Source organism: Lithobates pipiens, unplaced genomic scaffold (genome assembly GCF_037356315.1).
Source record: "Lithobates pipiens isolate NorthernLeopardFrog02 unplaced genomic scaffold, aLitPip1_a1.2 Scaffold_13, whole genome shotgun sequence".
NCBI lineage: Eukaryota > Metazoa > Chordata > Amphibia > Anura > Ranidae > Lithobates > Lithobates pipiens.
This window is the reverse complement of record NW_027507718.1, coordinates 200,090,851-200,108,832: the sequence shown is the minus strand read 5'-3', so window position 1 is coordinate 200,108,832 and position 17,982 is coordinate 200,090,851. Positions and strand designations below refer to the sequence as shown.

Here is a 17,982-nt window from a genome sequence, read left to right as displayed (position 1 = left end):
ACCTGTAACTATTTCCAGATCTGACATACCAGAGCAGCCACAAATTTCCGTTTCTGCTTGAAATGAGCCCATTCGTCACATCACACATGTGAAGCAGATTGCATTGTAATATCTTATCTACTGCAACCTACAGTAGTTTTATCACTTTTTCTTTGAGGCCTAACACAGTCAACCCATTCAACCAATGGGGTGGGGGAATTCTTCCCACTTTGATATTGTATTCTGACAGCAGGGAAACTTCCCCCACAATCAGAATACACTGATCAGTGCACCAGATATAGCCGGCGACGCTGATTGGCAAAAACCCAACAGGCTGGTTGTACACAAGTTCATCGATAGATCAACGTGAGCACAACCAGCCTTCCCATACTTGGATCAAATCTCAGCCAGTCACTGCTGAGCCAGCTGAATTTCGATCCACGTATGGCTGGCTTACCCTCACATCAATTGTGTACATCAGAGGCTTTTTTTTTTTTTAAAGTAAACTCGTGCATGCCTTCAAATAGCATTTACAACAAGTCCCCATGTTACTTGCTAAGCCATCTTATTGCTTTTTCACCCATACTCTTTTAGTCACCATCCTAAAAAAATCTTTCTATAATGCCTACACCAAGGCTTATTTCAATTGCCAACACTAAGAAATCGAAAAAAAAAAAACAGAAACCAGGATACACCTGTACAAAACTCCATTCTCAGAATCAAATACTCCCTGCCTCCCTGTTAACCAATAACATTATACCTGGTGATCCTAGCATAAGTAATTTCAGGCACTTCCTGTTACAAGGTGACAATCCTTTGTTCTTGCCCCTCCAGTTGTTCTATCTTACAACGCAAGCTACATTAGATGTTTACCTTCAATGTTGGTCACACGACCAGAGGCTGGAGCATTTGTCACCTGATTCTAGCCAAAGGTGAAAATTGCCGTTTATCCAGGCTCTGCTTTTATAAATATCACACCCTGGCCCAAACCTTTCAGCTGAGATCATGTGAAAGGTGCTCCTTCCATTCTGTTTAGTCAATCTGTACCCCCCAGCTAGATCAGGTGATGCTTATCATATGTCTATGGATACAGTTTCTAGCCGTGTACAAAGTAATGATGGCATTATAGGTCATGGTAAAGCGAGTACTGCTGGCCATGTACTATATTCTGAATCAATTTGCAACATTTCTACTATCCGCTGGGCCGTTTTCTCCACTGTTCACTGAAAGTGCAGTTTTTTCACTCCTTAAACATAAAATCCATATCGCTGAAACATCTAGCAATGTTAACGTGGCCAGTGTTGCTCTTGACGTTCCATTGGCAGACTATTGATTTTATCAGTGATTCTCCACTGATTATAGGACTATCTACTGTGTCCATTTCTGCATCATATTCTAAAGGCTACAAAGTCTCAAATTGAAGCTGAGGGAATTTCATTAGGAACCAGACAAAATTTGCTTAGTGGGTGGCCCTGTCAGCTGTCACCACCCTCTTGCCCGACATTCTTCCTTTTTCCTCCAAGTGCTAAATTGTTATTTTATTTTTAAAAATTGAAGGAGCTGGGTGGAAAATTGTTGAAGAAATCAGATGCAGGTGTTTGGGTATTCTGTCAATCAATGTCGTTTTGCTGTGATTGGCCAAAGCTAATCACATGGTACAGATGGGCTGTGATTGGCCCTGTCTGGTCAGTGATCACAATCACATGGTACAATCACAGCTAGCAACATGGCTGTATACAGTCGATGGTATGAAAGGAAGCCATCCATTGTTTACAATTGTCATGAGATCTGCTGTGATTGGTCACAGCGATCACATGACACTGACAGCGGGCGTGCAGCAACCAGTTATTGGCTGTGTCACGTGAACACAGTCAGTGACAAATCGCGACGCTGTGCAGCACCTTCTGAGAGGACGTCGGATGAAGAAGGTGAAAAGTTCCGCCTGATCGTCAATACGCTATAGGCCAGGCGGGAAGATGTTAAAGCCGGCCATAGACAGAGCGATTTTCTTTTGTACAACCTTGGGTTAAAGCCAGTGTTGATGGGGGCGATCGCTTCTGCAAAGCCATTGTTTTACCGGCAGGGAGAACACATGGATTACTGCTATAACAGCCAGTAGCAATAATTGCATGTAAAATCTAACAGGCTGATTGTACCCAAGTTGATCAACTTAGGTACATTGACTACATTCAGCATGGCCATACTTTTCTCAAATCTCAGCCAGTCCCTGCTGAACCGGCCGAGATTCAAACTATCTATAACTGGCTTTTAAGTCTGAAGGTTGAACAAGCCAAAGCTACCAGTGCATGGCCAGCTTAAGGCCCTGTTCACACCTGAGCCATCTTCTACTTGAAGCTTGTATATCTAAAATGTTCAGCAAGCCAAATCACATTAATTTCAATTGCCTCTGTTCACATGTGAGTGTTCTGTCGCCTGAAGCATAATGCCAGTCACTCAAAAATACTTGAGCTTCTTTTTGGCAGATTGGGCCCTATAGACTTCAATGGGAGCGCCTGAAAATGTGCGAGATGCGCATTTTGTTGCTCGTTTTCTGCTCAGACCGCAGCTCTCCACCCCTAATCTCTTCTCCTTAGTGCTTTCTATTGGCTAAACAAAAATGCCTGAAGCTGTAAAACACTTGTAATACGCTTCTAAAAACACTCAAACACTCTCAAATAAGAAATGTCAGTAAGTCACTACGCTCAGGTGCAAATGCAGTTTTAAAGTTGAATGACGCTCATTCTGCATAAATGCCCAAATGAATAAAAGCTGGGTGTTGTTCTTGAGCAAAGAATGAGCTACATCCATCTGGTATGCCAAGTGTTACGCAGCAAATACCTTTCTTAACCAGGTAGTTTTCAGTGGTCATGTGTTGGTGTAAAGAGCAGACGCCTAAGCTCATGGTGGAACAACAGCTATTAAGTTTATTGGGCTCTCAGCACTGCTTTTTACAGCAAGCTGTTCATGAAAGGAAATGCACAATGCATGAATTACACGGCAGCCTGGTTTAGGTGACAAGGGATTGCGTAAAACTCATGAATTGTCCTCTTCTTTGGCTTCACAATGAGAAGCTGAATGGTAACTGCTGGTCACTGAATATTTTTCAATGTACTTACTGTCACAGACAAAGCTTTTCAGCTTGTTAAGCTGAATTTGTACCCAAGACCAGTACACCTTTTATTTTATATGGCGTGCTTGTAAGCAAGATGGTGCGCATAAAAAAGCTTAGGCATGGACATAACAGGACTTTAAAGGTACTCCAAGGATCTCAATAAGTATAAATACATGTGTGGGTTTTTTTTTTTTTCTTTTGCACATTTATCTTGTACAAAGCCCCTTAAGGCCCCTTTCGCATGGGGCTGTCCGTATGTAGCCATCCACTTGTTCAGCGGGGATCACTCTGTTGAGCCTGCGGATGATAAGTCCGTCTCTGCACTCTGTGCAGGGTCGGACCTGTCAGATTCCGCACTCCCATATGGGGGGATCGGATGATTGAGGACCACCTGTCCGTTTTTTCCTTGGATCTGATCCGCCAGGCGGATGGAAAATAGGGTTTGCATCCGTCTGGATTTTACGAATCGGATCTGGGCGGATTGGATGTCAGCGGACATGTCACCGTTGACATGTAACGCTCCATAGAGCTGTATGGAGCGACCGTTCAGATCCACTGAAAAAACTGACAGGCGGATCTGAACGGTCCGCATGTGCGAAAGAGGCCTTAATCCCAACTCCAGAAAACCTAAAAACCCTTCTTTGTAGTGGGGCTGTCCCTCCACTGCAAGAGTTAAGTGCTAGTTTTGTTTAGGGGAGGGAAAAGCACTTTTACTTACCTGATCCACTTCTTCCCTGGTAGACAGTGCTCTCCCCATCAGTGGATTGTCCTTCAGCATCCTCATGTCCAGTGCAGTGATGATGTCAGAGGACCTTAGACCACCAGAGCATGGGGGAGAAGAGATTCTGAGCACTGTTACAGCTGCACAGAAGATCGGTTAGAGCTTTACAGGCGCTACAGCGGTAAAAATAGCGCCTGTAAAGAGCCTTTCCTGTCTCTCTTGTAGGACGTTAAAAAAAACTCCTGCAAGCAACATCTTTGGAGCAGCGTATGCAATCAATCAATGGGACAGAGTGGCTATACCGCCAGCATCGCGCTGCTGCAGCAGCGCTTTGTGGTGGTTTTAACCCTTTCTCAGCCACTAGCGGGGGTAAAATCGTTAGCCGCCAAATGGCACTGCAAAAATGTGCCACTAAAAATAGGAGCAGTGCCCTTGTGGGACTTTAATAATTTAAAATAATTTGGGGTGTTTTGGGAGCACTGTACATTGAAATGAATGGCCAGCGCTTCTAAAGCACCTGAAAAGCGCTTCGGTAGTGCCGAAACACGGGCGCATTTAACTCCTGATTGGGGTTAAAAGCACCCTGCTAGCGGCCGGAAAGCACAGCTAAAAATGAACAGCACTTGAGCACTAATGCGGCCGCAGCTCAGTGTGAAAGGGGTCTTAGCGTCAGGCTCCAAAACACTAGTTAAAGGCAGCTGATAATTAGTTGTGTTTTCTTTACGTGATTTATTTGCCTTAAACTTGTCACAGGAGGATGGATCATGCAATTCATCAGCAGTTGTCTGAAGGTGTAATAGTTTATGTGACACATGACCCCAGTGAATGATAATCCTATCGGCGTTTCTAGGTAGGACGAGTAAAAAGTGTTGCTGGTTTTTGTAAGTTTGGGGGTTGGGTGTAGAACTCATTAGCAAGTCAACATCTGAATTGAAAACCACAGGTCAAAAGGACTCGTGGTTTTCAAAGTACAATGATAAGGTGTTATGGGAGGATGCCTACCATTACACGTTATGTAAATTCTTTTGCGTTTTTTTGCACAAGTTTAAAAAATCATTTTAGGCCTGAAGATTACACATATTATATCATTTCTGAAAGTAGATACCCTAGAACAGGGATCTCAAACTGGTGGCCCTCCAGCTGTTGCAAAACTACAAGTCCCATCATGCCTCTGCCTGTGGGAGTCATGCTTGTAACTGTCAGCCTTGCAATGCCTCATGGGACTTGTAGTTTTGCAACAGCTGGAGGGCCGCCTGTTTGAGACCCCTGCCCTAGAAAATGAAAATAGTGGTAGTTCCAATTTTTATGGGGCAGAATTCACTTGTTTGAAGTGCTGAATCAGCAAAGCTAAGCAGCTGTGAAATGGTAAAGCTCACTTTTTGATATGGTAAATGCTCAAGGTGCTGCAGGTAATTGTCATTAAACCGACAAAAGTAATGTAACAGGAGGCAGGACCTAATTGTTTTGACAAGAACACAAGGGTGTTGCTGCTTTAGCATAGGCTGATATCTTATTCATTATCAGACTCCTTTTTTTTTCTCTACAGAATAGACGTGATGGCGGGGTGGGATCATGTTTGATAAAACTTGCCTAAAGCTGAATTACATATCTTTTGCATGACACATCATGAAAGTAACGGTGATTCATAAGACAAAGGGTCGGGCTTCCTCCAGGTTTCAGCTAAGTACTCGATGAATCACGCTAATCATTTCATGGCATTAAAACCTTTCCAGACCTGCACTTTTTTATTTTCCATTGAAGGTCACAACAGTGGGTCTTTTTTTGGAGGCAATAGTGTGAGTTTGGGCTTCTTTTGTGGTTTTATAAAGAAGAAAAGCAATTTTCTATCCAAGCCACACAAAGACTGAAGATGTCCATTAGACCAAATTGATATTGTTGAAACTTGTGACCTGAATGGATTATTACTATACTTTATATGTTGATAGATTTTTTTTTTTTTTTACCACTTGTTTTTCTAAACTATCCAGATTACACATTTCTACATGTAGATGTTTCATTTCATTTCATCGCATATTCCAAAAACCTGCTTGATTAATGGGGGTCTTTTTGACTCATTCTCAGTATAATCTGTATGGTTATATTGTCTCATTGGATCCCAAGCCCTACTCCATAGAAACCATGATTACCATACACTGCACTGATGATGGCCAAAAAGAAAAGCCTGAAACAACTGTATGTAACATCTACATGTAGAAATGTGTAATCTGGATAGTTTAGAAAAACAAGTGGTAAAAAAATAAACATCTAAAGTATAGTAGTAATACATTGAATTGTTTTAGACTTTTGCAATTTTTTTTTATAGTATTCATTTTGCTTCCTATTTTATTAGCATTTTAATATATATCTACATGTATCCAACACTTTTTTGAACATCCATTCTTTTAGTGGTCACTGTTTTTTTTATCCTATCTTTTGGCCGCAGTCATTTCTACATGGTCTTACTCCCAAAGTGAAAATGAATAGTATTATAAGTGACTGGAACTTTTAGTCTACAGCCAAATACTGTAGCAATAACCATGGCAGAGATAGTTAGAACTCTTGACTCTCATTGTTGGTCTCTACAAACCTTGGGCATCTGCTTTAACAAGCACATGGGCCTAATGTTGGATGGCATTGGTCAGTTCAATAGAAACCAGCCGACATTCGGCCTGTGTGTACTGCAGCTGGTCGGACAAAAGTTGGACGTTCAGCCGGCTTCTGTCAAAGGGGCAGCTGGGTCCCGCTCAGCGCTCTTAACTAATGGCTGAGAGTGCTGCCCAGAATGTTCTGACAGGGGGGCAGCCCCCTCACCAGAACATGTTAGAACAGCAGGGTAGATTGCTGTACTAACATCGGTTTGTTAGTACATCAGCCCTGAACTGAGCTGTCAGCCCCATTGGGTTGAACAAAAAAAACTAGCAGTGATACTAGGCTTTAGCGTTTTTTTGTTTTGTTTTTAGCTTAATTCTGCATTCACACCTGAGCGTTTTCAGCTCATAAAACGGCCAAAAAATGCCTCAAACGCCCAACAAGTAAAATTTCATTTATTTCTATGTCACCTGAAGCAAAACGCATGAAAAACGCCCTGTAAATTTAAAAAAAGAACATGAGCTTCTTTGGGGCAGATTACAGGCAGTTTTCTGCCTTTTACATTGGTGACCTGAACAAAATCGTGGCAAAAACGCTGAAAATCTGGGTAAAAACACGCAATTTTGAATAGCTCAGGTGTGAATGCAGCCTTAGTGTCTTTATGAGTTCTGTACTGGTCTGACTCCAGTAAAGTGGATTCTTATCTGTTGCAGTGGGTATTGCACTTTTTCCTTGTACCTTGTGTGTTATACCATCTAAACAGTCCAGGCAGATCGAAAGTACATACTTTCATAGTATAGTACACATAGTTTGGACTTAATGGACTTGTGTCTTTTTTCAACCTCGCCTACTATGTAGCATTAACGTAATATTAAAGGCATTTAAAAAAAAAAAAAACTGATATACTCACATGCTCTGTGCAATGGTTTTGCACAGAGCAGCCCCAAACCTCTTTTTCTCAGGTTCCCGCTGGTTCTCCTGGCCCATCCCTCCTGCCAAGTGCCCCCAGAGCAAGCAGCTTGCAATGGGAGCACCCAAGCACACTCGCTCCTGAGCCGCTGCTCTACATCTCCATTTAGACATACAGCCGCAGCTCGGCTCAGCCCCTCTTTCATTGGATCACTGGCTGTGATTAACAGCAACTGGAGCCACAGCCAATGAGGAGGGAGTGTCCCCAGAGAGTTGACGCTCTTGTGCACATCACTGGATTGCGATGATGATCAGATAAGTGTTAGGAGGTGGGGGGGGGACTGCTGCACACAGAAGGGTTTTTACCTTCATGCCAGGAATGCATGAAGGTAAAAACCTTGATCCTTTAGAACTACTTTAATGCAGTTCTGTATTCATTAATACATTATTAAATGTATTTTTGAAACAAAAGTAGGGTTCTATCTGAATGGGACTTGGTATCAGCCTATTGCAGTGTTCTCTTTCAGTCAACTGTGTTCCAATACCCATGTGCTAACAAGGGACATACTTCTAGGAGGAGGGAGCAGAGTGACAGGGGGATGAACTCCTCAGTGGGCTGCTTCTCCAGTTACCTGCCAGACAGGGCTATGCTGTGTGGCAGAGCTTTGTAAATCTTAGAATTGTATCAGCAGGAATACAAATCCTTCGGCAGGTAAATCGGCTCCCTTTTATATGTATTTCAATTGTTTATTTAGATGCATTTATAGAGTTCAGATGTTAATTAGCACATTGGGTTTCACAATTATCACCTATGGCAAAAAGTTGCGTAGTTCTGAATAAAAACTGATTTTGTTTTCTTTTAGACTAGTGACGAAGACCTTTATTTTCCTTGCACATTGCTGTGCACAAGATGAGACAAGTAATCCTGGCTTTAGTATGCACAGATCCGTCACATTGATCGGTCCGGGCCTGAAAATGTCTGTGTGCAACGAGTTTGTGGAACACATCTGGAAACCCGGATCATGCAAGAACTGCTTTCATCCAAAAAGTGACCACCGCAAGCCTCAAGCACCCTCAGATGGAAAGACCAGCAACTTGCCAGCCTTGCCAAGTCTTAATGGAATTCGGACCAAGTCAGACAGCAACAACCAAGACGATGACATTATAACTGCTGCTCTTTATTCAAAGCCCACCATAGCAGTAAAACCAACTATGATTACTTCAGATACTACAGAGGAGTGGGCCCAGATGAACAGCACGGAGACTCTAACTCAGGTATATGTTTATGTGATGGAGGAGTGGGCAGAACAGTAAGGGGATAAGTCCCTGGGGGACTAAGGGTGTCCTTAACAATTTACTTTCCACATTTTATTTATTTTGTAACTGCACATAGTGGTGTCCAGTAAAAAAGGTAAATAATGAATAATGATCCCTGCTGTGTGCTTGAATTCTAATGACTGTGCATGAGCTGCATTGACTAGATTGAGAAATTATAGTGTGAAGAAATAAAAGGAATTAAAAAGCCCCTCCACTGAACCAGTGCGTAGAAAATTAAAGCGGAAGGTATTCACATATTTCATTTCATCGCATATTCCAAAAACCTGCTTGATTAATGGGGGTCTTTTTGACTCATTCTCAGTATAATCTGTATGGCTATATTGTCTCATTGGATCCCAAGCCTTACTCCATAGAAACCATGATTACCATACACTGCACTGATGATGGCCAAAAAAGAAAAGACTGAAACAACTGTATGCAATTTGGAATAAATGGCTCCATAATATTAGGCAGTCTCTGCACTATAACTAGTGGTTTTAATCGAACAGTTGGCCACTGATTTGAAAATAATAAAGTGCATAGCCCTGCCCGTTATCCTGATATTTGGCATAATTCCTATATTTTTAGGATTTGTGACGGAATAAAACGAATATACTAGATGGCAAATAGTGAATGGCAAATTTACAAAATTATTATTCATGTTTAGTGCTTGTGTTTATGAAAGCAAAAGCAATAGACTAATGAAAAATACAAAATATTTAATCTGTAACTTTTAAATATTAATGCCTTCAAGATAAATTCCAAAATGATTGCATATTATTCAATATCATGATATTTACATTACAAAAATATATTTTGATTGTTTTTCTTTTTAACCCTAGGTGAGTTGGAAAGTGTCTTCAATGGGCAATTCAATTTTGAAATCGGGAGAGATCTCAAAAGTTATTTTAGATAACTTTGGCAAGCCTTTTAACCACAGCTATGGTTCTCCCAGTGATCCATCAAAATATGTTTTCAATGGACTGGCAAGTCCTGATAAAAATATTGAAATAAATGCTGTTCACAATTTGACATATGTGAGCCACTTTGGTGGTCAAGTAGACAAAGCTGTATTTCTCAAAGAAAAGTTGCCACCTTCTCAACAGGAACTTACCCAGATTTCGAGAGAAAGCAGTGATGGAAAAATTGGAAAACTCAAGTGCTTTCAAGAAGAATCAGCTTTGGTTTCTTCAAAGACTGCCAGTGGTTACAGCTCTGGAACTGACAGGCCGTCAACAAATGGATCTGTTATTTCTAGAGGCAATGCAGCTTGTGAAACTTCTGTCAGAACCGCTGCAGGATTTTGGAACCAAACGAGACCTGTGAACGATGGCAGGAACTGCCATACTTCAGATGTGGGATCTAGTAAGAGCACGTATTTTAGCAGAATGAAAGTATCACTGCAATCTGAGTCAGACAACCAGTCAGAGACACTGTCATGCATCAGTCCCCTTACATCACCAACTTTTGCCAGTTCCCAGACATCTGAGTTTTACTCATCTACAGTACCTGCAGATGACAAAAACAATGAGCCAATATATGCTGAGAGCACTAAAAGAAAAGTTGTTTTAGATAAAGCTGTAACAAAACGTGTAGGACAGACCGAGAAGACTGGTAACAAACCAGAGGAGAATGCAAACAAGGATCAACGCTTAGTAAGCAATGACCGAGTGTTTCAAGAGTCGTTGACACATGTGGCCGCCAGGATAACTGTCATGGCTGCTCACACAGAAGAAGACAATCGAACAATCTATTTAAGCAGTCCAGACTCTGCGGTTGGAGTTGAATGGGCATGCAGTAGTCCATCATCTGTCGAGAATCTGAGTCTGTCACCCACGTTTGTTTGGGGTGAAAGGGGCCAGGCAAAATCCGAGGAGAATAGAAAATACCACTCTTCTTTATCTCAGAAATACCAGGTCAGTACCAGCTTCACCGTACCATCCAAATCCAACAAACCTGATGAATTAAATTTTCCCAGAGTGTCCTCCCCAACACATACGTCTGGGATCTTATCCTCGGTTTCCCATAAAAAGGACTCTCTAGAGATGAATGACAGGTGCTTAGCGAGTGGCGAACGCAGGCAAAGGTTCCTCCCAACAACATGGAGCCAACAGTGCAGGATTGATGAAGAAGAAGAGGAGGAGACGTCATCTGGTTCACTACAGTCAAGGACAAGTGATGTAAGCAGTGCACAGCTTGTTGCAGCCAGTGCTGTTAATAATGATGACCATGAAACCTTGGATGACCTGAAGGGTCAAAAAGGCATGAGTAAATCTGCTTCCTGTCCTGTAGAACTTTCAAAAGTAAATAGTGAAGCTGAAGGCTGCAGTCAACCGCCACCCCCTCCACCAAAGAAACAGCCCAGGTAAGTGATCCTAATCCAGTGGACTACCTTTTTTTTCTTGGCTTACCATTAGCATAGCAGAATGACTTTTGATGTGATTTCTAGTAGTCCTTCGAATAAGATGTTTGTTTTAAATATAAAACATTTTTCGATTTCAGGAATGCAATTTTTCTTATTAGCACATCTCTGTATATGGCTCACAGTAATTTTATACTTTCATTATGTCTTGCTGGTAAGAATAATTGGTAGTCACGGGGCAGAAGAAAGTTGAATACAACGTAAACAGCTACTTGTTCGCCTTATAACTACAGGAATGTGGATTGTATTAATGTGTTCACTGCTTGTAGCCTGGGGATACAAGATGTTTTTTTTCTGTTCTCATTACCAGAGCATACTGGTCTAATGAAAGCTGAAACCAGTATCTAGAAAACTTTTATGCCTGAAGAAATTTACTTGTATATGTTTCACAGAAAACAACTCCACCCCCTAGTTATTTTTGGGGTTACCATGTGTTTAAAAGTTATAACTGATAAAATTAAAGAGAAAATTAAGTCAGCAACTACAAATACTGTAGCTGTTAACTTTTAATATAAGGACACTTACCTGTCCAGGGATCCAGCGATGTCCTCACCCAAGCCATATCTTCAATAGGCTTCAGGTGCAGGCATCAACATTTTAAGTAAGGGAAACCGGTAGTGAAGCCTTTTTGGTTTCATACTGTGTATGCACGAAGCACGGTGTGCTTTGTGAATGGTCCCGCAGTCTTCTGGGACCTGTGATGTCCCCCAGAAGGCAGCAGGGAAAAGAAGAAGGGGGGGGGGCAAACTTCTGGCTCAGAATGCTGAGGCATGTCTGACTGGAAGTCAGAGTGGGTACCTGTCAAAACCAGGTACCCACTCCTCCCCAAAAAGTGTTAAGCATATACAAACTGGAGTTGAATGGTACTTTAGAAGCTTCAGTAAGGCCACAACAGATATTGCTATCCTTTTGCCAAAACAGTGGCCTATGTAGCAGGTGTGTCTGCTGCAACAGGACACTACCTTCTAGTTTCTGGCTGTGTCAGGTCAACACTTCTGCTGCAACTTACACACTTTAATTACTGTCTGGCAGCTCACACCACCATCACCACCCTTGGAGGACTGCAGATGCACCACTCACCACTTCACCTGCAGCCGCCCTTCTCACCAACACTATGATCGTTCTTTTGCCCCCACACATCTCAGCAATGCTTGAAATCTCTCCACCACTGTGTCTTTGAGCTCTACAAGCTGCCCCCTCTGCTGCGTGATCTTGCCACCGTAATTGACTTCCATCCTCCTAACCCCAACCACACCTGCACACCAATCCCTACTCTCATCTCTGTGCTTTACCCCTATCTTCTCACCACCTCTCCACTATGGTGGTGACTACTACTTCTGTATTCAGCCAGTTCAATGAAAAGGACCACTTTTGCTAGTATACATTTAAAACCAAGATATCTTCATGGTTACTAACTTGAGCGGCAAGGTTATATCTTTATGGTATGTCATACTGGAAAAACCTGTACTTCTAGACCTAAATGGTTTTAGTTGGAGAATAATAAAGACTTCTTAATCCCAGTCAGTCTTTGGCTGAAGTCATATGTATGTTGCTGGTATTTGTACATCTCAAGACAGGCTTTACTCCTAATGACCGAGGCTATACCAAGGTAGCCTGTACTTAAAAGTTATATAACAGAGACGGTATTTATAATCTCACTTCCACTTTTCCTTTCCACTAGGAGCTTATGCCGTCTAAGTCTGTAATGCTGTGTTATTATGTAATAGGTCCTTTCACCTTAATGATGTGTGTAACTTGGTGTCTGATGGGAGATCTCATCACCCTCTTCCCAACAGTCATCACAACATTCCTTAGAGGCATTGTGCAGCGGGGTTGGCTGTATATCTATACACCATATACAAGTGTGTGACTTGATAGCTCCTGTCACTGACCTGTGTCATAAGATGAATGGGATCATTGACTCCCAAGGCACAAAAGGTTGTCTGTTTGGTTAAATCAACAGAAGACTGTGAACGCTATCTAAATTTCTCACATCTCTCCCAGGCTTCACAATGACCGTACCTTAAATAGAACTTTTTTTATCCTCTGACCTTATTTTATGTTGTTTATGAAAATTCAACGTTCTTGTATTTTAGGCAAGGGGTAAAATATCGAAATTTGATCTGCGAAGTAAACTGATAGTTTTATATAATGTAATAATTAGATTTATAAGGGGAATTCGGGTTAGGGAATATATACCTACAGAGATTTGCCTGTTTAATATATGTTAGTAGCAATTTCAGTGGCAAAGAAGATGATGGGTGGATAGTAGCACATCCTTCTCCATTCTGTCACCTTTTGCTGTATTACTTTTAATCTAAGCATATTCAATTCCCATGCATTCTTAGTTTTTTTTTTTTTTTTTTTTTTTTCCTTTTTACATGTTATTCCAAAACAGCTACTAAAACTATTCTGACATCTTTCTTTAGTAGCAACATAGCTAGCTGTTTATTTTTTAGTGCATCGGCTAATGAGTTGTTAAGATACGTTGGCTTTGCTTTTTGTACTTTTTGCAGTGTGTAAGTGATCCATCATATGAGTCATTTTTTAGATCTCAGTAGCTGCTATGGAGATGGCATGCCCTTTCTACACACTTTTTCCTGGCACTGAATGAGACGCACTTCTCAGAGACAAAACCTCTTCCAGTTACAGGGTCCAGGCTGTGCTTTTTGTGTCAAGCAACTTCAAAGCCTTACATGGCATTTGTTTTATAATTCTCAGTAGCAGAGCTGCGTAAGAGGGGGATGTGAGCTATGCAAAGAATGTCTTGTGTCCTTGAATCCAGAGGCCTACAATGACCTACTACCTTCTGTGTGGACTGTCTCTTCCACCTTTTCCCACAGCCTCCATGGAAAGGTCCTGGAAGGAGGCCTAGTCACATTCCATTTTGTAGCCCTGAGCCTTCAAGTAGCATGGCCTTTGTTCAACAATAGCTCCCAAAGGCTTCATCAGTATGTAGACCATGAGGCACTCTGTGCAAATAGACTTCATTTCTGACCCATGCAATGATCACTTCTGTTCATTTTACCGTAAGAACATAGAAATACGGTGCCTTGAAAAAGTATTCACACCCCTTGAAATTTTCCACATTTTGTCATGTTGCAACCAAAAACATGAATGTATTTTATGTAACTGACCAACACAAAGTGGCACAGTGGAAGGAAAATTATACATGGGTTACAAATAAATGTGTGAAAAGTGTGACGTGCATTTGTATTCAGCCCCCCTGAGTCAATACTTTGTAGAACCACCTTTTGCTACAATTACAGCTGCGAGTCTTTTTGGGGATGTCTCTACCAGCTTTGCACATCTAGAGAGTGACATTTTTGCCCATTCTCCTCTGCAAAATAGCTCAAGCTCTGTCAGATTGCATGGAGCGCGTCTGTGAACAGCAAGTCTTGCTACAGATTCTCAATTGGATTTAGGTCTGGACTTTGACTGGGCCATTCTAACACATGAATATGCTTTGATCTTAACCATTCCATTTTAGCTCTGGCTGTATGTTTAGGATTGTCCTGCTGGAAGGTGAACCTCCACCCCAGTCTCAAGTCTTTTTCAGACTATAAAGCCCCATACACACTATCAGTTTTTCTGCTGAGTTTTTCCTTCAGATTTACCAAAACCATATAATATAAGGTCAAACCTTAGGAGTTTCAATTTGTATGCAATCAGGCAGGCCCTTGCACTACATGGTTTTGGTGAACATGAAGGAAACAATACGCAGAAAACCTGATAGTGTGTATGGGACATAACAGGTTTTCTTCTAAGCTTGCCCTGTATTTGTCTCCATCCATCTTCCAAAAAAACTCTTGACCAGCTTCCCTGTCCCTGCTGAAGAAAATCATCATGCTGCCACAACTATGTTTCACATTTTGGTCTCGCCTCACCAGAACATCTTCTTCCACATGTTTGTGGTGTCCCCCGCATAGCTTCTTGCAAACTGCAAATGGGACTTCTTAATGGTTTCCTTCAACAATGGCTTTCTTCTTGCCACTCTTCCATAAAGGCCAGATTTGTGGAGTGCATGACTAATAGTTGTCCTGTGGACAGATTCTCCCACCTGAGCTGTGGATCTCTGCAGCCCCTCCAGAGTTACCATGGGCCTCTTGGCTGCTTCTCTGATTAAGGTTCTCCTTGCCCGGCCTGTCCGTTCAGGTGGATGGCCATGTCTTCGTAGGTTTGCAGTTGTGCCATACTCTTCACTTTCAAATGATGGATTGAACAGTGTTCAGTGAGATCTTTAAAGCAGGGTTAGGTTTTAAAAAAAAAATATCCCAAGCTTTGAACTTCTCTACAACTTTATCCCTGACCTGTCTGGTGTGTTCCTTTCCCTTCATGACGCTGTTTGTCCACTAAGGTTCTCTAACAAACCTCCGAGGGCTTCACAGAACAGCTGTATTTATACTAAGATTAAATTACACACAGGTGAACTCTATTTACTAATTATGTGACTTCTGAAGGCAATTGATCCCACTAGATTTTAGTTAGGGGTATCAGAGCAGAGAGCTGAATACAAATGCATGCCACACTTTTCAAATTAGTTATTTGTAAAAAAAAATGTAAAAAAAATTTTTGTTTTCCTTCCACTTTACAATTATGTGCCACTTTGTGTTGGTTTATCACATAAAATCCCAGTAAATTACATTTACGTTTTTGATTGTAACATGGCAAAATGTGGAAAATGTCAAGGGGTATGAATACTCTATCAAGGAACTTTATGAGGAGGAGGTTTAATGATAGCTTTCCAAGGATAACACACATCCTTCATGACATGAAGTCCTTCTCCTTAAGGCCCGGTTCACACCGCTGCGGGGGGAGATCCGGATGTGATTCGCACAGCAAATCACATCCGATCTCCGTAGCGATGCGAGTTCAGCCATACAGATAGTATGCCTGAATTCGCAGCGCTCCTGCAGCAAACTCGCACGGGACCCTTTTTTGGGTCCGCAACAGAATCGGATCGCATTGGGGGTTCACACCATGCGATCCGATTCCTGTGCGAGTCGGCAGATCGCACTGCGATATGCCGACGGATCTGGGGGTGTCATTAACATAACATTGACACTCCCAGCCGTCCGCATAGGGCAGTGTGAACTGCCGGCGGGAGGTGTGCGATGCGGGAAAACGCCGCGGATTCGCGGCGTTCCCGCATCGCTATAGTGTGAACCCGGCCTTAAGCAAAACATCACTCTTTCAGTCAACATTGACTGTTTTTAATCCTTATGTTGACAGCATTAGTAAATCGATAGGGAATTTAAATCATATACTTTCATATCTAAAAAATATATATATATATATATATATATATATATATATATATATATATATATATACTTTTTTTTTTTTTTTCACATTTCTTCTTTTGGTTTCTGGCCTAGGCCAACATTATGTTACATCCTAGGCATCTTCAGGAGGGAGGAGGGGCTTTCTTAGCTAAGCACACCCTCCTGCCTGCATTCCTGAGCTAAGGACAGCTGGATACCAGGAAGTAGATGCTCCATAAATTCTCTGCCCTTAAACAAAATGTCCACAGCCAGAAATGATAAGGGGTGTTTTTCAAAGTGATTTCTTAGCAATATGAAGCATGGAGACTTGGATGGATGGGCAAGTTTGCTATGAATATTAAAAATGAATTAAATTAAGCATTTTTGGTTTGTGGCCCTTATGCCCCGTACACACGATATGATTTTCTGACGGAAAATGTTTCATAGGAGCTTGTTGTCATAAATTCTGACCGTTTGTAGGCGCCATCGGACATTTTCCATGGGAATTTCCGTCTCACAAAATTTGAGACCTCCTTCTCAAATTTTCTGACAACAAAATCCGTTGTCGGAAATTCCAATCGTGTGTACACAATTCCGATGCACAAAGTGCCACGCATGCTCAAAATCGTGCAGAAGAGCAGCACTGGCTATTGAACTTTTCTTGGCTTGTCGTACGTGTTGTACGTCAACCCCGGTTCTTGGCGTTCGGAATTTCCGACCAACTATGTGTGACCGTGTGTATGCAAGACAAGTTTGAGCCAACATCCCTGGGGAAAAAAACATGGATTTTGTTGTTGGAAAATCCTATTGTGCGTGTGTGTGTGTGTGTGTGTGTGTGTGTGTGTGTGTGTGTGTGTGTGTGTGTGTGTGTGTGTGTATAGGGCATTAGATACAGTGTAGTTATGCTTTAATTGTACCAGGCCTACATTACATTACAACATACTTCTAGAGAGACTTTAGCTTTTTATCTTTTCATTTTGTACATGGTCCAGGTATAATCGCTCAAAAATATGTACATAATTACCCAAGCACAAGTTTAGATTTGTTTTTGAAGGGGTATTGTGTCTCTTCTCCTCTTCTTCTCTTTTTTTTTTTTTTCCTGTCCCTGGATTTCTCTTTACCTCAACCATGAATTATATTGTTTGGAATTTATTGCTTTCCTAAGTTCTCCAGTTCCATCTGCAGTATTTGCGAAAATATTTAACCCACATCATATGTTGCATATATACCATATACAGTAATACCTTGAGTTACGAGTAACAAGTTATATGAGCAATTTGAAAGACGAGCAACATAAAAAAAAAAAAAAAATTGTCATGCTATACGAGCAGTAGTTTACTGTAAAAACAAAAGAATTACACTCACAATGTTAAGGAGTCTGGTGTTCATCCATGTAAAGCCGCTGGTGTATATTTACAGTAAGGCTGTCGGAGACACCGAGAGACATACCCAGCTGGGTGGGGAAGGCGTAATGTGCGTTCGGAGCACCCGGAAGTGATGTCAACAGTTCCCGAGTGTCTCTGAGTTCTCCAGGAAGAGCTGGGAACCACCATCGCCCCCAAAGCTGTATACCGTACACCAGCGTCTTTACTGTAATATACATTGCAGCTTTACATGGATGAGCACCACACACCTTAACATTCTGAGTATAATTATTATTATTATTTTT

At 41.7% G+C, this 17,982-nt stretch overlaps 1 protein-coding gene across 1 annotated transcript in view; it reads left to right on the top strand.

Annotated features, from left to right (window-relative positions):
- PRAG1 (PEAK1 related, kinase-activating pseudokinase 1) overlaps window positions 1–17,982 on the top strand; it is a 53,707-nt gene that overhangs the window by 22,807 nt on the left and 12,918 nt on the right. The window contains exons 2-3 of the mRNA XM_077476123.1: window positions 8,174–8,585; window positions 9,470–10,992. Of these exons, the coding sequence (XP_077332249.1) occupies window positions 8,247–8,585; window positions 9,470–10,992 (1,862 nt within the window). The 5' untranslated portion in view covers window positions 8,174–8,246. The remainder of the gene's footprint in view (window positions 1–8,173; window positions 8,586–9,469; window positions 10,993–17,982) is intronic.